General features: G+C 38.4%; 1 protein-coding gene across 1 annotated transcript; it reads right to left on the bottom strand.

Moving 5' to 3' along the window:
• Positions 1-12,935: 12,935 nt before the first annotated feature.
• hspbp1 (HSPA (heat shock 70kDa) binding protein, cytoplasmic cochaperone 1) lies at positions 12,936-23,533 on the bottom strand. The gene is made up of 8 exons (XM_036566104.1): positions 23,365-23,533; positions 21,621-21,734; positions 21,020-21,236; positions 19,807-20,031; positions 18,381-18,536; positions 17,080-17,176; positions 14,101-14,212; positions 12,936-13,256 (listed from the first exon to the last, which is right to left on the bottom strand). Exons 2-8 carry the CDS (start codon positions 21,732-21,734, stop codon positions 13,176-13,178), a joined length of 1,002 nt encoding a protein of 333 aa, XP_036421997.1. The 5' UTR covers positions 23,365-23,533; the 3' UTR covers positions 12,936-13,175.
• Between the last annotated feature and the right edge of the window lie 559 nt (positions 23,534-24,092).

The raw sequence follows: 24,092 nt of genomic DNA, 5'->3' as shown, positions 1-24,092 counted from the left end.
CACAGACACTAAGACTAGAGTGAGTCACACACACGTTGGTACTATATGGGAGGAGCAGAGTTGCGGACACACCTGTTACTGACCCCTCCTCTCACTCTCTGTGTCCTGAACTCAGTTCCGTTCAACTGCATCATCACAAAAAACTGATCATCAAGAATTTATTTGAGAGTGGAAAAGAACCAGTTTAACAAATTAGAACAATTCTCATTCTCTCAGTCGCATAACAGACACCAGGGGCGTTTCTAGACTACTTGTTGTACTGGAATACACACAGAATTACGAGGGGCACAGCTGTAACCGCTCTGCTTACCAATCAGTTGTAGGGGTATAACTGTGGTATCTGGCAAAAAGCATGTTAAACACTAAATAGGTTAAGTAAACTAGTACTAAAGTAGGTGTTACTCTGCCATGGATGAGAAATTAAGAACAAGCTAACTTTTAATTAATTTTAATTAGTAATAGGCTCCCTTCTCTTTTCCTCCCTGTTGCATTCTCTCATTCTCCTCCCAATTCTGTTCCTCTTATCCCTCCTTCTCAATGCTCTGACTGCTCTCTAACCTCATGAGAAAAGGTTCATTTATTGTTTTTATTGTATACATTTAATTTTATTTTATTTTAATTTAACATGTATACGAAATAATTTGTTGGCAGCAAAAACCAAATACATTTTTTTTGTCTTGCATCATCAGTTCATGCAAACTTGATAACACAATCTTGCAGAATGAGTCATTTACTGACGTGCTGGCTACACAGTGACATGTAGTGAAATGTAGTGCTACTTGGTGCAGAAAGTGAGTGAACATTTTAAATGTATTGTAGTGTTTAATGCTTGGAAAGAAACACACAGCTTATGCAAACGTTATTGTGCTTTATTAAAGGCCATGGTTGGCTCCAGCCATGCCGTACAGAAAGCAAGGCTTTAGGCTAACAGCTAGCTCTAGCATTAGCTCAGGTCTGCACTCTCGCATTTCTGAGCGCTGACTGTTGCATAGCTGACTTTCTTTTTAATATTTATTTTAAATATATATGTTCATTGCTCCATGCAAAATCCTGAAGGAAATTGGCTCTGACTGAAAGTGTTAGCCGCTCAAGCTTTTGGAAAGATCCTGGGGCATTATGAGTGATGAAGTGCCAGTAGCGAATTCACGTGGCATATCCTATAGTTCTGCTCAGCAATCCAGGATAAAATAAAAAGCTTTATGGCTGTCTTATTGATGTTTTACCGCTGTGGTTTTAGAGTGACACAGCAACATTTGACTGGGGCATGTGCCTCAGTAAATTAGTTGTGATGATGCCCCTGCAGAGACCTATTATTTATTTAATTTCCAGTGAAAGTTTGAACACTGTTGATGCCAGCCATCCTGAACCGGGAGCCCAGAAACAAATCTGATTGTGTGATGCAAGAGTCCCACTTGGTACAGAAAGTGAGTGAACATTTTAAATGTATTGTAGTGTTTAATGCTAGGAAAGAAACACACAGTTTATGCAAAAGTTGTTGTGCTGTATTAAAGGCTGTGGTTAGCTCCAGCCACACTGTACAGAAAGCAAGGCTCTAGACTAACAGCTAGCTCTAGCATTAGCTCAGGTCTGCACTCTCTCTGCATTTGCTCTGATTGACAAGTTCTTCCTGATGTACAGGCGCAAACACAGTGAGCAGGCTAACCCTGACCTTCAGAATAAACCTAACGAATAACTATACCAAGGCCACTTTCCAAAAGTACTCACCCTTAAGGACCACAAAGCTCAATATACTATATATGTTGTTTACACAACTGAGATGCAGCGCTGAATACGTGAATTAGTACAACTTTAAACTCAGCTAAGAAGCTGGAGTTGGGTGAACTCTGGTGTCCTCAGATTGAGTTTACTTGTAATTAGACATAGTGTAATAAACTGACATAACTTTAAGTTAAGCTGGCTTTTCATTTTTTTTACTGTGTGAAGTTCATAATGCCTCTAAAACCTCCATCACAGAGAGTCATAACATGAAATGTTATGAATACACTGCTAGATGGCTAATACGTTGTTTACCCAAAAAAGTTTTTTTTTTTTTTTATAATATTAATAATAATACACATATGATGGAGAGGTACATGCAGGACTTTATAGGGCAAAATAGTCCCAGATAAAACTTTTTTCACATTTACCACTATTTTACCTGTCAACATTACATAAAAACAGCCAGACACATGTAGGTTAACTGGTCATTTTGGATAGAAAAGTGTATATTTGTGTTATATATTAGACATTGTGAGTGCTGGTTCCCATCTCTACCACTGTAAAAAAAATCAGAGCTGGTAATCTTCTCTGTAATGCAACACTTCATATCAAACCACTCTGAATGACTGATTTTTTTTAATTCTCAACAACTTAATTATGTAGAAATTCTGAAAAATTGGTGAACATTTTCAATTTTTCTCAGCATTTCTCATTATCTCACAACCATAATAATAAGCCATAATGCAGACATAGAAAGACAATCTAACCACAAAGTAGAACCAACGAAAGATCTGAAAGGTTAAGCCTCTAAATTGCTTCCATTTGAATAAACAAATCATCTGTGCTGGTGCATGAGGAACAAACCCAGTGCTACATCTCTTCAGGTGGGTGGCTGTATTCTGCATACTGCAGCTAGAGATATAAACTGGTCAGGTTGGACACATGCACACTGACTGGATTCATATCTCTTTTACAGCCAAAGAGGTAATAAAAAGTCCAGGCTTCTAGACCTGAACTTTGATCTTGTGTGTCAGTAAAAAACGGACTACGTCCACATGAGAAACACCAGATCATTAGTAGTGTCTTAAAATGGCGTACAGAGTTACCTGTGTGCTGTACAGTTGTTCGGTTGTTGTTGTTGTTGTTTATCAAGAGAAAGGTCTGCAGTCAGTTGGCCAGTTGCTAAACTAAACTAGATGAAATCTTCAGATTTACTGTGTAAATATGTTGGTTGACATTTAGGCCTAATGTCAAAATGCTACAAACCAAATTCAAACCAGCTAGTAAAAACAGAAAGCAATGATTAGTAAATTCGGTTTGCCCTGTTTTAAATTGAAAACAGTGTGACACAATATTGTGGAACTGACTTTGAAGAAGAACAAGGGAGTGCCATGTTTTTGCTCAGTGAAAATGCTCTTTCATTGAACAAAGAAGAAACAGCGAGAATAGTAGGGAAGGTCACCTCTAGCAACATTTTGCATACCATGCCCCTTTAGCTCCTCTTGAAATGCGGAACATGTGGTGGACAGCACAATATGTTATGTTTTACTTCATGAACCTCACTGCTTTTTATGAATACATGCTTATTCCATATTTAATTCTTGCAATACATTCCAAAAAAAGCTAGAGGGGATCATGTTTAGTACTGTGTTACATCACTTTAAACAACACTTCAGCAACACTTCATAATCATTTGAAGACTGAAGACACAAACTGATCCAGTTTTCAAAGCAGATTTTTTTTCTGTTAAACAAGTCTTCAGATGTGCAATAATACAAGTCAAATTGTTTCATTTTCAGTAGAAGACAGGTCTAGACATCAGGAAGGTCAGTCAGGCACCTGCACTCTAATTGAGCAGCCATGCCGTTGTAATATATGTAGGATTTAGCTTGGTATGGTCATGGTAAAATCATGGACATGGACGTCACTGAAAAAAACGTCATCTAGAAGGCAGAATTTGTTGCTCAAAATGTGTTCAGCATTAATGGTGGCTTCATATATATGCAAGTTGCTCAGTAATACCTACCATTCATTGACAGGTGCTGGCTTTTGAACTTTATGCTGGTAATAGTCTGGACAGTCCTTTTTATCTTTGGCCATGGGAAGAAAATGTTCATTATTTCCATAAATTACCTCAAAGATTGACTCATCAGACCACAATACAGGTTTCCAAAGTGCATTGGTCTATTTCAGAGCTCAACCCCAGAGAAGTGGGCAGTGATTCCGAGTGCCATCTAAGGAATAGAAGGTCATGGGCACCTTCAAGCAAATGAAGATGAGGTTATTCTCTGTCCCTTCTTCTTTAAAACATATTCAGAATCACCACCTCAAGTCAACTGAATATGAACCAAACAACCTCCATCCATTTTTATTATTAAATGAAAACTTTCCCACAGGGGATGTTGGAATTTTGGAATTGAAATGAATAAACATCAACAGATAATACTGTCAAGCCATCATGTAAAGGATCAATCATCAATCAATGGATCCTCATTGAACAGCAAGCAGAATTTATTGAAAAAGTTCTTTACTAGTTACCTCAGATAGAGGCACTGCACTTAGTTTCCAAGTCCTTACCCCAAGACTGAGACAAGACCAAGTCAAAATGATGAATAGACCATTGATTTTTGATCTTGAAACCAAGACTGGGCTTAAGTACTGCAACACTCATGGTGACAACTAAGATGACTGCACAGCAGTGTCCCAGCAACTAGAACTTTTGTATTAGTTTGTCTTCTGCTTCATCACGTATGATGCTTACATCTCCCAAATCTGCTCAAACTAACTCTCCCTTTTTTTTTTTAATGGAAATTAGCCTAGACCAGGGGTGCTTAATCCTGGTTCTGCACCACCCAGGATATTTCAGATCCAGCACACATGGCTCTAATGTTTAGATGCCCCTAAAAGGAATTCATGACATGGAACAGGTTGGTTAGATTATGGTTGGAGCTAAACTCCACAGGGTGATGGATCTCCAGGACCAGGATTGAGCCCAACTGGTCTAGACATTGTCACTGTTTGCCCATTTTAAGATGAGCAAAAGAAGTCTTTTGCACTTTTTTGTGGTTGAATGACAGTGTAATCACGTCTGGTGTGCATAGTTGTGAATTGTGTCCTGAATGTGTGTGCAATCGCTCACAGTATCAGCAGTGCATCTAACAATAAAGGCAGCATGGCGCTTCTTTTATACAGTGATAGGAAACACGTTAGCGCATAGAAAGCTTCAATTCCACATGCTGATCCATTTTACTACATGCTGGTCCATTTTCTGGCTACTCTGATTGCGGTGTTTAAAGGAAAGAGAAAAAAACATTTAAACTAGTTGGCTAGCATGTAGTTTGGATTGCAAGCATGCTTGTGAGCAGCTGAAGTTTAGTAAGTTACAGATCCAGCTCCTTGAAAACATATTGAACTATGATATAGACAAGCTATTAAGCAAACTTGCTATACAAACTGCAGAATACTCAACCACTTCAAGGTTTGCCTTTACTGCATGTAGCGCATCAGATTTGTCCTTGTAACTGAAGGTTTTTTGGTAACACTTTCTATGAATGTCACCTTTGTAAGCATCTATAAACACATTCATAACATGTTATAACGCATTCATGTTATAAGGCATTATAAACACGGCTCTAAATATTTATAAAAATGCATTACACGTTATAGCCATGCTTATTATGCATTATGAATTGTTAACATAATACATTATAAGTACTGTTCATAACACATTATAAGAGCTCATAAGTCATATTTGTCCACTCTAAGTAAAGTGAAGCGTACTGTACTAAAGCCTCCTCCAGTGTTAAGAGTGAGGCTTCAAGTTGAAGTATTTACTGAAGGATTTACTGAAAGACTAAAACATACACAATAAAGCACATTACAGGCTTCAAATGTCAGAGTTTAAACTAGTGCTGCCCTCAGTGTTTTACCCATTGTGGGAAAGTCAATGTACACCACCGTTAGCTTGGTATTTGTCTTTACTTTGCAGTCTCCAAGCTGGGACTGACTTTTTTGGCACTGACAGTATAACATGTTATGAACACTACTTATAATGCATTATATTAACAATTTATAATGTATAATAAACATGGCTATAAAGTGTAATCCAGTGTAAGTCATTTCTATAAATGTTTATAATGCCGTATGAAGGCATTATAACATGTTATAAATGTGTTTATAGATGCTTACAAACATGACATTCATAGAAAGTGTCACCGGTTTTTCTTTAATGAAAATCCGGTAAAACGTTACCGCAGGGTGCTGTTCATAATGCTACATGACACCTACATGAGCTTATCATGACAACTGACAGAACCCTACATAAATGTTTATAAATGCTTATTCCAACAGGCGCCATTCGTTACAACAGTTGTATTTGCCAAATTTGATCGGTTTTGATCAGTATCATTAATAAACATTTATGTAGGGTTATGTTAGCTGTTGTGATGAGCTTATGTAGGTGTCATGTAGCCTTATGAACAGCACCCTACAGTAAAATGGTACCGAAAGTCCTGTTATTTGAGGCTTTGTTGAAACTGACAGGAGTCTACTTTTGTATAGTGTAATGCCTGCAGCCAATAACAAGACTAAACTAAAGCTCTGTACTAGAGATTTGACTCAGACTCACAAGAAGCCACATGTAAACATATCAGACTTCACATCTGGCACATTAAACATAATAAAACTCATTAAAATGAGCAAAAAACTAAAATGAACAGCAATTTAAAAATCCCAGAAAACAAAATTCACAGTAAAATATAACAGAATATATAAATAATAATTCAATAAAACATGTACAACCTTATTGTGTGCTTGATTCTAACTACTTTTTTCCATTCTCAGGAAAGGGTGATGCTGAGAGATCAGACAGGTGTGGGTTTGGCTTTTTTCCACTGTGGTCACAGCACAGTAGAAGTAGTTAAGATGACTCAGAATGTGAAGCCGTATGAGCTGTGAGGACAGAGAATACATGTTAAAACTTAAAGTAGAAGGGAATTCATTAAAGCTTTAATTTTAACTTGCAACTACCCTGAGGTAAAAAAGCATATTTCAACTCCAAATACTGAAGACTAAAGGCAGAAAATATTTGCTGAAGCAGGTGTGGATACAGGAACACATGCAGAAGCAATGGGGCAGAGTGTAAATGCACTTAACCTATTTTCAGTCATCGGCACAAAGTTCACTTCCATATAGGTACCATATACTGACTGTAGCCCTTCTGTTATTGCACAGTTCGTCAGTCTCCTTTTACCTTGTCCGTCACTGGAACAGCTTTCATGAAGGCTCAAAAAATGCTTTTTGAGATAGTCAGGAAGCTTTGTGAGGCAAGTAACAGCAGATGATGTTGCAACAGTTAGGGTTTGTTTATGGCACTATGCCAGCGTCTTGGAAAACACAGACAGAGACAGTCTGACCAACAAAAGATTAACTACTTTGGAAAAGTATGTGATAATTGACTGGCACATACCTGTGTACTTTTCTTTTAATAAGTAAATAAAAGTTGCTGTACTCTATGTAATTTCTAAGACATTCGCCCATCATAAACACCTTAATGCTGTTAAGGCTCTAAATGCCATTAAGTTTAGCTGTAGCAGTTGCAACACTCCCTTACAGTGCAAGTTTATACAGGACTAAATGGCTGTAGGTTGTAAACATCTGTGTTTCAGTGTATTATAATAGCCGTGAAGAGTAATGATTTCTTCAGAATGAACTTTTGTAAACTTAATTGCTCAGTGCTACACTTCTAACCCGTTCTGCAGTTGCTGAAGAGAACTATTGAAACATTTGGAAAAGCTTCACTGATGTCAAGGTTACAACTTACATTCTGATTTGATTGGCCAAACTTTTTACCATTTGATACCCACTGGCTATAAACACACAAACTGCATGATACACAGTACACAAATTAGTTTTACTTTTGTGATTTAGATGAGTTAGCTAGCTTGCTAACTGTGATGTCAGTTCCTTGGCTAACCACAGCTGCACACAAGTCGCTACACTGCCACCAACCACTCCAGTTATAAATTAGTGTGCAGCACTGTGCTGTGACAAGTTGTATTTGATGTGTTAACTTTTGTTTTTTACTGTTTATGAAGGCAAGTTAGCCCACTTGCTAACTGTTAGATCCTAAAATTATGAAAAGCTATTCAGTGGAATTTTTTTATTCGTATTTTTATCTCAGTATATGTGAAGGGGACATTTGGAGCATATCTGAAAACCCTCCCCCCACCCTATTTTGTAATTATAGCCTTGATTTGCAAAGTGTAGAATATGGGTAGATGACACCCATTTGAATCAGGTATTCTGGGACAAGGTATTAAGCCAAAAGATCTCCAGCACTAGCTTTGGCTAGGCATCTTTAAAAGTCAACATAATTTGCTGTTTTTTTGCATTTGCGTTTCATTTCCTTCTCCTTTAAAATAATAGCAAAACCTGGTTTCACTCTTAGCCAGAATGTGGTCAACCAGCCACGACATGTTGTGTCTGCCATTGTTTTTTTTTCTTATGGGGCTAAATTAGCTAAGAAGTAACAAAGGTTTACAGCCCTCCAGTGCATTTAACATCAACACATGTCTACATGCTTCATTTGTGATTAATGTTAGTCCTTAAAGAAAAAGCTGAAACGCTCACTCGGGTCCACACGTATTACATTTGTATGTAACTAGTTAGATCAAGTTACAACAGGCCTCTTTTTGGGTCATAGATCCTTGCAGATTCAGAGCCAGATCATTGTAAATCACTTTGGTTTTTGTTGTTTGCACATTTTGCATATCAGTCTGAGATAAGAGCATCTTCCACATGAAAAAACAGCATGGATTTGTGTTTTTTTCTCCTGAACAGAAGGGATTTAGCTAATAGCTGCAAGCCCTTTCTGTATGTTTTGCCTGGAAACGTACAGTAAATAAACACTCTCAGCGCTGTCATCTATTCAAAGGTATGTAAAAGAGATACACGTTTGCGGTGGAGCAGCTCCAGAGACATGCTGCACTTTCTCTCTTTCTCTTCCTTTCTCTCTCTCATTGATAAAGAAATATGTATAATTCTGTATCTGTGTGTTCTGCCACTCAAATGAAGGAAACAACCAGACAATGTGTCATTATATATATATACATTTATATATATTTTATTATTATTGTGGAGTTAAAAAATAAGAGCTGTTCTGAAGAAAGGTGCATTCAGTTCTTGGGAAATACAGTTCTCAAGACACGCCTGTACTCTCAACCTTAGGTAAACAACGAATTTTCCTTGCTTGTTTGCAATATAAGATTGTGTTTGAACACTGTTAAAGCCTGTGCAGTTTCAATATAGAAACTAAGCTGCAAAAACAGCCCATGGTTGTGATGTCACAACCATGAAGACATAAACATCACATTGATCTCCCATTCAGCCTGAAGCAGTTTATCCCTGCCCATTTCTGCTGAAGCATTGAGTAATTTAGTTTCTGTCTGTAGCAGAGTTATTGACATGCACATTGTTGATACTACAAAAGAAATTTGGCATTTTGCTGTCTAATCATGCCCAGTCTAGGAGCAGCACAGTGTTGCCAGCAGAGCAGTGCTGCTGGGTGGAGGGTTCCATGTATTGCCCAAGGGCACTACCAGGAATACCTAGTCAGTCCTGGGATTTGAGCCTGTGACTGCTGTTGCTGGCGCACCTACCAGCCACCCTGTGGAGCTTGATAGAAAATGATTAAATGTTGTACTGTTCCTGGCTGTCAGGAAGCTTGATCACTGCAAACTTTCTAAAGATCCACACAGTCGAAAGAGGCAGCTGAAGTTTTTCCTTTCCAGCATCTGGAAACAGTTTGCTCCACATTGCAGCCTGGGCTCTTTTTTGACACAATGGCATAATGTAGGACAGCCAATCAGAACAGAGCTCATTTAGATATATCAGGCTAAAAGGCACAGTAACAAAAACAGTAAGTTTAATTTGAATAGAATTCATAAACAGAGATTGGAAAAAGATGACCATGTAAATTATAAATATATAAATAGTAATTTGCATGAAAATTACAATGCATGTAAAACTGCACTTACTTAGAATTTTCCATTTTCGTAGCCGGCAGCTGTTTAGAGGACTTTTATTTTGACAGCGGCAATTCAACTGCGGTGCCATTAGGGCACTTATAGTCTCGCGTGATTGGAGTCGAGTAGCGTTTGGTCTCATGCATGGCGGTAGTTAGCATTGGTCACTCATCAGACATGCCAAACCAGACCAGAAGCAAGTGAGAACCTGGCCCCAGGAGCTATCTCTGCTCTTCAGGACTGTTTTGAGCACACTGATTGGGAGATGTTCAGAGAAGCAGCAACTTCCAGTGACTCCATCAACCTGGAGGAGTATACAGAATCAGTGACTGGCTACATCAGCAAGTGCATTGATGACATTACTGTCTCCAAACTCATCACAACACACCCCAACCAGAAGCCATTGATGACTGCAGAGGTGCGCATGCTGCTGAGATTCCGTGACAAGGCTTTCGAGTCAGGGGATAAGGCAGGCCTCAGAACAGCAAGAGCCAAGCTTTCCCAGGCCATCAGAGAGGCAAAGCGTGCCTACGCAAAGAAAATCTATGAACATTTTCAAGACACTGCTGACACACGGCAGATGTGGCAGGGCTTCCAGGCCATCACCAACTACAAGACACCTCCACCTGCATGTGATAGTGATGCCTCCCTTCCAGATGCACTGAATAACTTCTGTGCTCGGTTTGAAGCACAGAACGGCACGATGGCGAGGAAAACAACACCTCCTCCAAATGAACAGGTGGACAAAACTAAGGAGATGGTTGTTGACTTCCAAAGAGTGTGAGGTGACCACCTCCCACTGGACATCAGTGGCTATGCTGTGGAAATCGTCGTGGAAAGCGCCAAGTTCCTCTGTGTCCACATGACAGAGAACCTCTCCTGGTCCCTCAACACCAATTCCATAGCCAAGAGAGCCCAGCAGCACCTCTACTTCCTTCAGAGACTGAAGAAAGCTCATCTCCCCCTCCCATCCTTACCATGTTCTACATGGGGACTGTGGAGAGCATCTTGAGCAGCTGCATCGTCACCTGGTTTGGGAATTGCACCGCCTCCAACCGCAAGACCGCTACAACGAATAGTGCCGTGTCCTCCGGGCTAAAGAACAGAGGGACCATCTGGCTTGTTATCGGTGCACATTTCAAAAGCCAGCATCCGTGATGGTATGAGGGTGCATTAGTGCTCATGGCATGGGTGACTTGCACATCTGTGAAGGCACCATTAATGCTGAATAATATACAGGTTTTGGAGCAACATATGCTGCCATCCAGATGACGTCTTTTTCAGAGAAGGCCTTGTTATTTCAGCAAGTCAATGCCAAACCACAAACGCTGACAGTTTTTACTGTTGTTATTACACAAATGCATATTGATTGTAACAATATATTTTTCGTACAAGGGTAAATGCTAATTCTCCAACAAGCATACACTGTATCTGCACAGGAAATGTCAACTTTCCTAACAATTTAGCTCACTGTGGTAGCGCAATAGTGTTGACACATGATAACCAAAGTTCTAGCGTTAAACCGTTCTGTAATGAGACAGTATAAAAAGATGTCCAAGTTATTATCAAGATGCACTTCTGTAGTAAAATGTGAAATTAATACATTTGCATTTACATGAGCTGTAGTACTGTAATCATCTGTAATGGTGAAATCAGCAGTAGTTACATTGTTTTTGCATGTATTATTAATGTGTAACTATAAAGTTATTAAAGATTATTAAAGTTAAGGTGAGAATTTGTTTATCATCTTCTGAGCTCTATTCTTTACTTTTGCAACATTTTCTTTTATTCATACAGAAGTTAAAATCTTTCTAAAACCTCACTAAAGAGGCTGTTGTCAATGGATTAATGCAATTTGATGACAGACATTTCTGAAAAAAGGTTCTGAAGTGTTTTACACAGACATTACACTCTTTAGTTAAGTGAATGGTTTGATAATACCAAAGAGAGAGGGAGAGAGAGAGAGAGAGAGAGAGAGAGAGAGAGAGAGAGAGAGAGAGAGAGAAGGAGTGAGAGTAAGACAAAGATGGAGAGACAGGAGTGAGAGAAAGAGAAAAGGAGTGCGCCAGAGAAAAAAATCGAGATAGAGAAAAGTAGTGACAGAAAAACAGAGAGAGCAAGAGAAAAAGAATGAAAGTGAGAAAGACAGGGACAGACACAGAAAACAAGTGAGAGAAAGACACAGAGAGGCAAAGACAGAAACAAGGAAAGAGAGAAAGACAGAGAGGGATAAACAGACAGAAAAGGAGTGCAAGAAAGACAGACAGGGATAGACAGAAAAGGAGTGAAAGAGAGAAAAGGAGTGAGACAAAGAAACAGTGAGAGACAGAAAAGTAGTGACAGAGAGAGAGAGAGAGAGAGAGAGAGAGAGACAGAGGGACAGACAGAGAAAAGGAGTGAGAGAAAAACAGAGAAGGAGAGAAAAACAGAGGAAAAGACAGGAGTGAGAGAAAGACAGAGAGAGGGATAGACAGAAAAGGAGTGAAAGAAAAACAGAGAGAGAAAAAGAATGAGACAAAAATTTAGAGATGGACAGAGAAAAGGAGTGACAAAGAGAGAGAGAGAGAGAGAGAGAGAGAGAGAGAGAGATGCAGAAAGAGACACACAAAGAGAGAGAGAGAGAGAGAGAGAGAGAGAGAGAGAGAGAGAGAGAGATTAAATACCTGTAAGGAAATAATAATGTTAATAAAGAACATGCTGCTGTTAATAAAGCAGATAAATGAGTGACACAGGATATAAGTGATCGAGAGCAATGCATTATGGGGCCTGTTCTTGCTAAAAATCTAAAGGCGTGATCTTTCAGCACCTCTCTCACATGACTGACTGTTATTAGGCCATGTCTTCGGTTCATGTGCATCTACTGTAAGATCGCCAAGATACTGGCGTAATGTGTTATTCTGTTGTCGGTAGAATAAAAGAGCAAATTAGTTATGCACAACTCGCACTGATCCACCTGCACACACATTCAAACCAATCGCCTCCAACCCTGGATTTATTCAAATATAAGCAAATCTGCACAGTGAAGCACTCTGTAAAAACATCCACATGACCAAACCCATTTGAAAATCATGAAAGGAAATCTTTATTTTAAGTAACGGTAAAGCTTTATATGCTGATTTATACACTGTGTGCTTTACTTTATGTCCACAAGATGACATAACTGTCAAGATCATAAACATTTTTACACAGAAATAAGTATCAATGGACTTTTATTGTATACATATGTACATAAAACATGTATCTTGCTGTAAACAGATCTGTGTGCATTCAGAAAACTAAGAAACAGGTTTGTCTCTCTCTCTCTCCATCTCTTTCCAGTTGAGCCTTGAGATCTCTTTTCAGTTTGTCTGAAGGGAGAAAAGGTATTCTATCCCTCCTTCATCCTGGCCAATCACAGCACAGAAAGAGTCATTACTGGTCTTCTGAAAGACTTCAGCGGTCCATCCCATTATCCTCTTGTGGCTGCCCTCGGAAACAAGCTACCCGCAATCGTTCACAGAACTCCAGTTCCTCCTTCAGAAAGAAAAAGAGACTTCAATATTTGCAATAGCTTAATAAGACAGAGAGAGATATAGTCAAAATATCAAGGAAAAAACAAACATCCAACACAGGACTGGGCGATATGGCTAAAAATCTTTTTTGTTTTTCTTTCATATCATTATTATTCTTAACTATAAATAGGTAATGTGCATTTGTCCTGACGATTTTATCTTCTTGCTCAATTGGAAATGCGATTAGTCTTTTGAGCCCTAAAGAAAAAAAAAAGGATTAATCTGGTGCTATATACAATTTTTTTCTAGTCAGAATATAAAATAAGAATAGTTTGTGTAAAATTTTTTGAGAAGGCTTTTTCTGGTTCAGTCTCCTCTTGTTCCAAGACATTTGCCTTAAACTCACATTTTTGATCTGTAATATCAATACTGAAAGCTAACACTAGCTAACTCTGCTAAGTATCTTGCTGGTTTGAGATGTTGTGGGTGAATGGCTAGACATCTTCTCAGTCACCATCTAGAGAGTAAATGGCACACATAGTGTGCCAAAGTAGCAACTGTTCAAAGTTCAAGCCTTTACTGCTAATCACTCGGGCCAAATTTCAAAATACAACAAAACTAAGGTTGTGGTAATAATTAAAGGATGTAACAATGAGTGTCATATAGTGTCCCCCCACCTCCAGCGTTGTAATCCACTTGGCCAGTTTGGTGTTTTTGCTTACACCTGTTTCAGCTCTAGAAAAACATCTTTAGCTAACTCAAGTGCAGGAATTAATTATATTAAACTCTGTATTGCAAGTGGACTACAGGACTGGAGCTGGAGTGATGAGGGAAAAATGAGCAGATGAGTGTAAGAATGAGTGTACCTGGCTCTCCTCTCGTCCCTGTAGCTCATGGACCTTCTGGTTAAGCAGATCCTCCAGCCCCAGCGATGGGTCTCTGCAGTCCGAAACCCCTCGCTCAGATTCCTCCACTAAACTGTGCAATAAACAAAAAACCATAAGGTTTTTATGACTGCAATGTACTACAGGAACTGCAGGAGGCAATATGGCTTCTTTTGTTTCACAAGACCTTAAAATAACTCATTACTTGCATGGAAAGAACTGGTAATGATGGCAGGAGTGAAAGGAAGCAAAAAGGTATCATTTACATAATACTAATAATAATGAAAATAATAATAATGTTTATTTATATAGCACGTTTCATGCCAATGGCAGCTCCAAGTGCTTTACAGATGGGTGATAAAGTTAAACAGTAACACAAGAAAGTATAAGTATTCATTTAGAATCACTTAAGAAAATGAAAAAGATCAAATTAAAAGATAAACACCACGAGACGCAGAGTTTTAATTAAATGCTAAGTTAAAGAGATACGTTTTTAGATGCTTCTTAAAAGTGCGCACTGAACTTGACTGTCTAATAAAAGGTGGAATTGAGTTCCACAGTTTAGAAGCATAATAACTGAAAGAGGCCTCTCCATGTTTTCTGTATTTTACAGAGGGTATTTGCAGAAGACCAGTATCTGCAGATCTAAGATTACGTGTTGGAAGATAAACAGACACTCTGTGATGTAAGCAGATGCTTTAAGGTCATTTAGAGCCTTAAAAACTAGTAGCAGAACTTTAAAATCCATCCTGAATGATACAGGTAGCCAGTGCAGTTTTTTTTTAAATGGGTAATATGATCTCTCTGTTTTGTGTTTGTTAGGACGTGCGCTGCCGAATTTGTGCAAGTTGTAAGGGATGTATAGTTTTCTTAGGAAGTCCAGTAAGAAGAGCATTACAGTAGTCAAATCTGCTTGTAACAAATGCATGAACCAGTTTCTCTGCATCGCTCTGAGATAGAAAAGGCCGAACTTTTGCGATATTTCTCAAATGATAAAAAGCTACCTGTGTTTACATGGGGGATGAAACAGAGCTCAGAGTCTAAGAGGGTCCCCCAAGGCTCAGTCCTTGGACCTCTTTTGTTTATTGTGTACATGCTTCCTCTTGGCCACATAATACGTAGTTTCAAGCTGAACTTTCACTGTTATGCGGATGACACACAGATTTACATTAGCACTCAATCTATTAAAAATCCACCCCTCACCCAGCTTGAAAACTGCATAACAGAAATAAAAACATAGATGAAGCACAACTTTCTCGTGTTAAATAGTGACAAAACAGAACTTATTCTTATAGGATCCAAATCAACTCTCTCTAAAACTTCTCCTTTCTCTCTTTCCATCGACAATGTAACTCTGTCCCCTTCCCCTCTGGTATGAAATCTGGGCGTTCTCTTTGACTCAACTCTCTCATTCAGTGCACACATCAACTCCGTAGTTAAAACCTCTTTTTTCCATCTCCGTAACATTGCAAAAATTCGACTGTCACTCTCTCAGTCTGCTGCAGAAACCCTTATTCATGCATTCATTTCTAGTCGCCTGGACTATTGTAACTCTCTACTTGCTGGTATTAACTCCTCCCATTTATGCAAACTCCAGATGGTACAGAACTCTGTTGCTCGCCTCCTCACCCGCACCCGTGCACATCAGCACATTACACCCATCCTGCAACATCTCCACTTCCTGTAAAATATCGCATACAATTCAAAAGTCTTCTCCTCACATACAAAGCTCTGCACAACCTTGCTCCTTCTTACCTCTCTGATCTACTTATTCCCTACAAACCAACTCACACTCTCAGGTCTTCCTCTTCTGGTTTACTCACTGTCCCACCTTCCAAACTTCATGGGTACGGTGATCGTGCTTTCTCTAGGCTGGCTCCCCGACTCTGGAACTCTCTTCCCTCACATATTCAACAGGCCAACTCTGTCTCCACTTTTAAATCTAAACTTAAAACTTCTCTTTTCTATTGCTTATAACTGTTCTCAATCCTAAACCAGCCCTTTGCCAAGTCCTGTATATAAGTATAATGTATTATTATTATTATTATTAAGACCACACCCAGGTTTTGTACTTCAGGTTTGGTACAGGAAGGTTTGGTACATTAGCTAGTTACATTAGGAAAATTAATTGAATAATAAGCCAGATTAATAGGTTAATCAATTAAAATCTTGTAGCCAGAAACTAAGAATTTATGGCCAGAATAACAGAAACATATTTATTCAGAAGCATGCGTCAGCACCAAAAACACTCTCCATTGTTTTCATCATGTCAGTCAAACCGGGGACACTGAAAGGATCCTCGTTTTTCACAATATAGTCAGACAGATTTAAGATTTTTTTTGTCATTTGATCCTGTTGCCCCACCTCCATCTTCATCAGTCTTTATCAAAGGACACTGCAGGTTTGTTATTGAGATCACTCAAGACCATTGCACTGTAACAGCGCTTGTTGTAAAGAGAGAAATTGTGATGTCTTGCCTGATGTGGAAACTGATGATACAACATCTGAAAGTCATGCTCCAGTCACATGATTTCTTTCTACTAATTCTCATCTGATTATTTTTTATTGTCAGCATCTCCACCGGCAGTAAGGCCATATTTTGATAACCCAGCAATTGTGGCAGGCAGTGAAGAAATGCACAGAGTTCTAGAAAGAAGCTGACTCGTCATTATGTTACCTTTCAGAGCGGTAAGATTAACGTTACAGTTGGAGAATTCTGATAAAATCTTCCGATGCTGTTTGTTTTGTGTCCAAAGACGGTCTGGATCTCATACGAGAGGGTGAATAAAGTAGTTTTGCTAGTAATGGTGGATATTTGTGAAGATGCCAAAATGTGAAATATTATGACCAGGAGCACCGAGCAAGAGGCAGTATCGACCACAAATTGAAACTATTTTCAGTTCCAGACTTAAGCAGAGTATAAAGTACATGGCACCATTTAGAGTAATACAGTCCACTCACCAGCAGAGGACACCAAGCACATGTTCATGCACTGAAGAGTGAGGCAAACGAAGCACTGCAACTAATTGCTGCACCATTCCCATACACAACACTGTATCTGAGAGAGAGAGAGACAGAAACAGAGAGGAATGTAGTAGAGTGCAGGATGGAGCATTAATGATTAAACACTGTTTTGCTATACATTCAATATACATATTAATTGAATCTAAATACATATTTTCATAGTTACACATTGAATCACACATTTGTTTAACATTTGATTATATTCTGTTTTGACAGGGTAAGGGTTAAGGCTGCAGTCTACAACCAAACAACCAACAGCGTATAAAAAACCTGCACCACTGCACCAGCATCTTACAATTACCATATGAAGCCCAGACACAAACCACAAATCCATAGTAGATGACACGTCCTAAAATTTACAGACAACAAAAAAAAATCTGAACTTCTCTCTTCATATAAGTTTGCTAAATGAGTTTTATGGCATTACATTTTTGAGAGTACAGTGTATAATGAGTTTGTGTATATTAACGCTTATAGCTGCGCGTATTATCTGCTGATCAGCTCAGCGCTTCTTGTCTGCGGTAGCCTTTATATTTTCCTTTCTTGGTCTAAAATATAAGAAAGCCTGGGACAATTTCAATACTTTTTTCAACATGCCCTCACTCACCACTCGGATGTGCATCAATCCTACACTGGGGTCCAAAAGTCTGAGACCACTAGTAAAAGTGGTTCTTTTTTGCATTTCTTTCTAATTTAATATAAAAACTTTTTATTACAAATTATACTATCAGCATAACAACAGAATGAAAAGCAGAATCTTTGAAATTGCTTTTTGAAATGGTTTTACTGACAGTGTGCACTCAAGCTGGCATGGACTCCACAAGTTTGTGCAAAAGCCTCTGATGAGTAGATCAAATGCTCCTGAGAGCCATCTGAAGACATGCTTCAATGGAAATGATAAGCCTAAAAAAATCCCTTTTTTCGTACAAAGACTTAACAAGCTTAAGGTCAAATGCTTACATTTGAATTGTGACTTTGAAATAGTGCAGAATCTTGAATATTTCTTCATTTTAATTTGCTTTCATTTTTTTTCAAAATTCTAAAATGCTCTGTTGTTTATTTCCAAGTTTAAATGAAAGAAATTCCAGATTTTAAATGTGGTCTTAGGCCTTTGGACCCTACTGTATGTTAAACAAGTGGCAACTCACAACAGAAGGGAAGGAGGACACTCGAATATGAAAAGTAGTTGGACTGCACACCACTGCTAGTCACAAAGAGTCACTCTCTCTCATACATACCTTTGTGTTCAGGGTGGCTGGTGAGCAGGTTGAGCAGCAGAAAGGCTGACTTTGTTCGGAGCTTCTCACACTCTGACTGCATCCCCCTCATCAGCACAGAGAAACCATCATAAGACAGGAATTCCTGCAGACCCGCCTCCTGTTCCCGAACCAAGCCTGCGAACAGAGAGGAAAGTGAGAGGAATGTTTCTCTCTCTCACACAGGTCTGACCACTATAATGTTGAGTTGACATTAATATTACGCACATGAAATGCAGACAATAAAACAGACAGCTCTAATTCACACTGACCACCCACCTCCTTTTTTCTACACTGATTGTCTATTTTGTCAGCTCTACCTACCATATAGGTGCACTGTGTAGGCCTAAATTACAGACTGTGGTCCGTCTGTTTCTTTGCATATGTTTGTAGCCCACTTTCACTGTGTTCTTCAATGGTCAGGACCCCCATAGGACCAGCACAGAGCAGGTATTATTTGGGTGGTGGATCATTCTCAGCACTGCAGTGACACTGATGTGGTAGTGGTGTGTTACTGTGGCGTGCTGGTCTGAGTGGATCAGAGACAGCAGTGCTGCTGAAGTTTTTAAACACCTCAGTGTCACTGCTGGACTGAGAATAGTCCACCAACCAAAAATATCCAGCCAGCAGTGTCCTGCAGTGGTCTAATGAAGGACTAGAGGATGATTAAGAAAAACTGTGCAGCATCAGATGAGCTACTGTCTGACTTTACACCTACTAGGTGGACCAAGAAGGTAAGAGCGTGTAACAGAGTGGACAGTGAGTGGACACAGTGTTACAAACTCTAGAGGCTTGAATGGCTACAGTACTGTTTCTATGGTCCTTTCTTTGGACTAAACAGACAAGAAACTACCAAACTGACCAAAACAAATGCCAGAGATTATGAACTGCCCCCTGGTGGATTACAGAGTTCAAACATCTTATGGTTCTTCTATAAGAGAATGCATAATGGTAAAGAGAAGCCAATTTGCTCATTACTCCTAATTTACTATTTGATTTTTAAAACTTTCATGACTATTTAAATATTCAGTAATTCTGACAACCAGGGATGAGTCAGACTTTGTGCCTGATAGAGCAATATTATATCTTAGTGTATTCACAGCACTTTAAAACCCACAAAACAATAGCAATTTTACTGATGCAGACTAACTGTCAGTAAAACTGGATCATAGGTCAGTAATAAACACATTATAAAGTGATTTAAAAAAGAAAAATAAAGCATCAATTTAAGGTGTTGCATTATGCGCATATTAAAAAATGAAAATATCATATTGGAATCACCCAATATTCAATGTTAAAGCAGTGAGATTGCATGGGAGGCTACGGATCCTATGGTAGGCTTACAACTGAGTTATAAAGACAGTTTACTAATGCAGTTCTATAATACAAACACAGACTCTTGACTCACAGGAGACAGCGTAGAGTGCTTTGACACGGACTGTACTGTGTGTGTCGTGGTCAATTAGCTGCAGCAGTGTGCGTAGCACCCCCTGCTGGAGCAGGTACTCCTGCACCTCGGGCATGTTCTGGGAACAGCTGGCAATCAGCTGAGCTGCCCTCCAGCGTATGCCAGCCTCAGAGTGACGCAAACACCGCGATATACAAACATCCAACCCGCCCATCTTCATCAGGTCTGAAACACACAAACACACATACTATATTTAGATTAATATTATATTCATGTAAACATTATAACCTGGAAATAAACAACAAAGTCTTGAAATCTTGTCAAATTTAAAACCAAAAAAGTTATGAGAATTAAGACGAAGAAGGAACGTTCAAAATTCTGCATAATTTTTAGGTCACAAAAAATTAGATTCAGATTGAAGCAAATTTGTGAAATTGACCATGTTAAGGCCTTTTTTGGCTTATTCCTTGCATTAAACTATGTCATAAAAACTTTTGTATTAAATTAGAAAGGCAAAATGGAAACATTATTCATATAAAATATGTAAAAGTATGTGCACTTTTATAGCATATATTAGTACTGGGCAATGTGGAAAGGAAGCAGATACGACAAAAAAAAAACGGACAAGTAAGAAAAGAAAAATAATGTTAAATGATGAATGAGGCAAGTAATAAACATTGACAGACTTAAATGATAACACAAGACATCAAAAATGATTTGAAGGACAAATGATTATCAAAGCATTTGACCATACACCACTTTAATTTTCTATTTACATGCATTTTCATCTCCTTCCTTTTTTATAAAAAATATTTGTTATAAAATTGCCATATTTAAGTCTGTTCTCTGTAGATGACATTTTAACTCATTTTCGCGTAGAAACTAAACAAAACATGTAATCTGAAAAGTTCATACTTTTGCATGCAACTGTATGTATATTCGTTTCCTATTTGTATTCTGTATTGTCCACTTATGTAAACAAAATTTTACCTATACACACTCCTCAAACACGCAAATGTACTTGGCTGATTCTGATATTAAGCTAAATCTTTTCTCAAAATGTACACATTTTTTGGTTACTGACTCATATACTGAAGCTATTCATATAATAAATCATATATTGAAACTTATTTGTGTATCATACACACAGCTTCCGGTACAGAACATGACACACATGCTAAATGTGCCTCATCAGTGTCTGACACACACACACCTCTTGCATTGTCCAGATTCTCACAGAGATCAGACAATAAGTCTAATGCAGTCTCTCTTTCATCCTCCTCTTCCTCCTCCCGTCCCTCTCCCTCGCTCCCTCTCTCCCTGCAGCCCTCATCCCTCAGCAGCACGGCCACACACTGTTTCATCTGCTCCACCTCATCCATCTGCCCTTTACACACCTCCGCCAGTGCCCCCCGCAGGAACTCCATCCTCTGCACACAGACAGACAGATAGACAGACAAACACAGAGATAGAAAGAAAGAAAGAGAGAGAGAGAGAGTGAGAGAGAGAGAGAGAGAGAGAGAGAGAGAGAATTTAATAAGGTGAAGCTGGTCTAAATGAGTTATAAGGGTCTTGTTAAAATATTTTTGTTATCGATACCAAAGAGGACTGATGTTTATATGCATACAGAATGTAATTTAGACACCCAACAGTCTATATTCAAAATACTGCTAAAAGTTCTGAGAAAATCCTCTACAAAATTAAACAGACTGCGAGATCATTTCCCTCCCTAAAACAATTATAGTGTTTAGATTTTAAAGTGTGTTCTATTGACCTTCTTTCCAGGGCACTAAAGGTCAAGACTTCTGGTTTACCTCCTGTGACAGTGGCTCATGGGGTGTGGGGCCATCAGAGGCAGAGCCAGCTTCAACAGCCAGTCGCAAAACTCCCTGCAAATTCTGAGGGTGGCGTCTATTTCCTTCTGCCATCTAAACAGAGAAAGGAAAACAAAAAAAACTTTGTAGCAATCAGCAATCAAATTTAGTGTTTCCCACACATAGGATATACTTCGGTTAACACCCCAAGTATACTGACAGACAGTTCTGTACATTTTGTCCCATTTTAACAATTTCCTATGGCCATTTTGTCCCACTTTAACTACTTCCAAAATATTTTAGATTGTTATGTATTAACAAGGGCACGGTGTCAGCTTTTTGTGTTTCTCATTTGTTTCTCAAAATCAACATTATTGGAATTATTTATAGCAGAAATTTGTAGTGACCTTCCATCTTTATTTATCTATAACAATGTTGTTGGAAGAAAACATCATATCTCCAAAATGGTAACTTTACAGGAGAAGGAAAAAAGGACATCAATGGAACCAAACATTTTTTCAAGTCATTTTAGGTTATTTCTTTTAGTTCATTCATCATTAAATTGACACACAATGTAAAGGGTAAAGGCATTTTCAAATTATGTCAAAAACTGAAAAAGTCAAAAATGGAGATATGAGGTTTTCTTCCAACAGCAGCAATAAGCAAGTCATATTTTTAAGATTCTCTTTTTTCATCTCACAGTTATGATTGCAAAAGCATTTTCTCAAGGCAGTGGCATTTATTCATCAAAACTGTGTGTTAAAAAAAAAAAAAGAGTGCATATCATTTACATGAAGCACACTCTAATTCACCAATAAAACAGCATTCAGCAGCCTGTAAGCCAATGGCTGTTCTCACAGGCACTGCTCCCTCTACTGATTAGACTTTAATAAACAAAATATTTTTAACATACTTAAACATATAATATATTTAAACACTGTATTATTGCAGCTCAGATGATTCTGCACTAGCTGTGCTTTGTATTGTTTATTTTCTGGGCCGTGTCAGTAATATAAAACAAAAGCGCAATGTATCATGTCTTTAAACGGAACATGGAAAAGTTTCTGCATTTGTATCGACCAATGAGTATGTAAAATAAGCAAACATACACTTTTGTAATGGATTGTCATGTGAACCTACTATTAGCATTATTGTTATTCTCATTTTTATTCTTATTATTTGTATTATAGATGATATCAGTAATAGTTTTGGTTAGTTAACCTCAAATGAAACATTTTTTGAGGTTAAACTCTAATGTTCAAATTCACACACACTTCTACCACATGTGAGTTTGAGTGTACGGATACACCAAAGATGAAACCAATAAACAATCCACAACTTAAGACCAAGTAGAAGGATAATAAAAATAAAAATCTTATGTCATTACATATCAAAAAAGGAAGAATAGAAATTACACGAATTTAATAGCTTTACCATGTCTGACAAACCTGACAGTGATAGCTAGGTTAACTAACAGCCGCATACACTCAGTCTACCTTACACTTCATGTTAATGCGTCCATGATTTAATACTTAATGAAGAATATTTCTTTTATTTCTAATTCTTAAAACGTCCATTCTTAAATAACTCTGACTCAGAACTTCATTCAGCTCTCATTAATTCTCAAAGAAATGGTCAAATACCATCCAGCTCCTCCAAACTCCACACACACACACACACACACACACAACACACACACACACACTACACACTCAGAATCATACAAATAACGAAATCACCTTACCGTTAGAAGTTAGTCTGTCCAGTGGTCAGCAGTCTGTTTTTAGGGACAGTGTTTCTGTGATAAGTGTGTGTGACTGAGTGTGTGTGTGTGTATATAAACTGAGCTCCAGCGCTCCAGAATATTCTCACACTTTCTTGTCGCCGCTAGCAGTTTATCAGCGTGACAGCCGCTTTACAGTCGCTCTGTAATGACGTTCCCACAGTTTTACCGTAATACTCAGAGACTCTGGCGCCTTTGTAGTCTAGAGCTCGACATATACCCGAATTATCAGGCAAGAGATTATTATTCAATAGAGTGGGTTAATGAGGGTATTTACCAGCTACTGAGTGGATTACTTTTCATCTCATTTCATAATGTTGTGGGCTTTAGAGAGTAAATGTTCCTGCCTAAAGGTTATATTAAGGTTAAAGGACTGTATTCCGGCTAGTCTAGTAACTTTATTTAAAGCTCACAGAAGTTATGGGTCTTTGTCAAAAGTGCTGTTTTATATTACATCACCTTTAATTACGTTCTTTGTTTTTGTCCTATGCTGGCGCCTTTTTCACAGGTTGCAATTTTAAAGCTAGAACCACAAATCTTTGAAGGATCATAGCTAGAGCCTACACAGGAACATTCTGCTTTTAAAACCGTCACTTCTGCTTTTTTCTGCTTTTTTCCGTTGCAACAGCTTTGTCAATTTAAAATTCTTTTAGTTTAGGGCATAACGGTTTGCGGAAGACCAATAATAT

This window comes from Colossoma macropomum, unplaced genomic scaffold (assembly GCF_904425465.1).
Source record: "Colossoma macropomum unplaced genomic scaffold, Colossoma_macropomum, whole genome shotgun sequence".
NCBI lineage: Eukaryota > Metazoa > Chordata > Actinopteri > Characiformes > Serrasalmidae > Colossoma > Colossoma macropomum.
Note: the sequence above shows the minus strand (reverse complement) of the source record. Positions and strands in the feature narration are given on the sequence as shown.

What these genes read in the sequence shown, in the direction of transcription:
- hspbp1 (XM_036566104.1), bottom strand. Translation starts at nt 21,734, where the DNA reads ATGGCAGAAGGAAATAGACGCCACCCTCAGAATTTGCAGGGAGTTTTG. An exon ending in ATGAGCCACTGTCACAGGAG is followed by an intron (nt 21,237 to 21,620) that starts GTAAACCAGAAG and finishes GTCTGTGTGCAG; the next exon opens with AGGATGGAGTTCCTGCGGGG. An exon ending in AGGGACGAGAGGAGAGCCAG is followed by an intron (nt 13,257 to 14,100) that starts GTACACTCATTC and finishes TTCTTTCTGAAG; the next exon opens with GAGGAACTGGAGTTCTGTGA.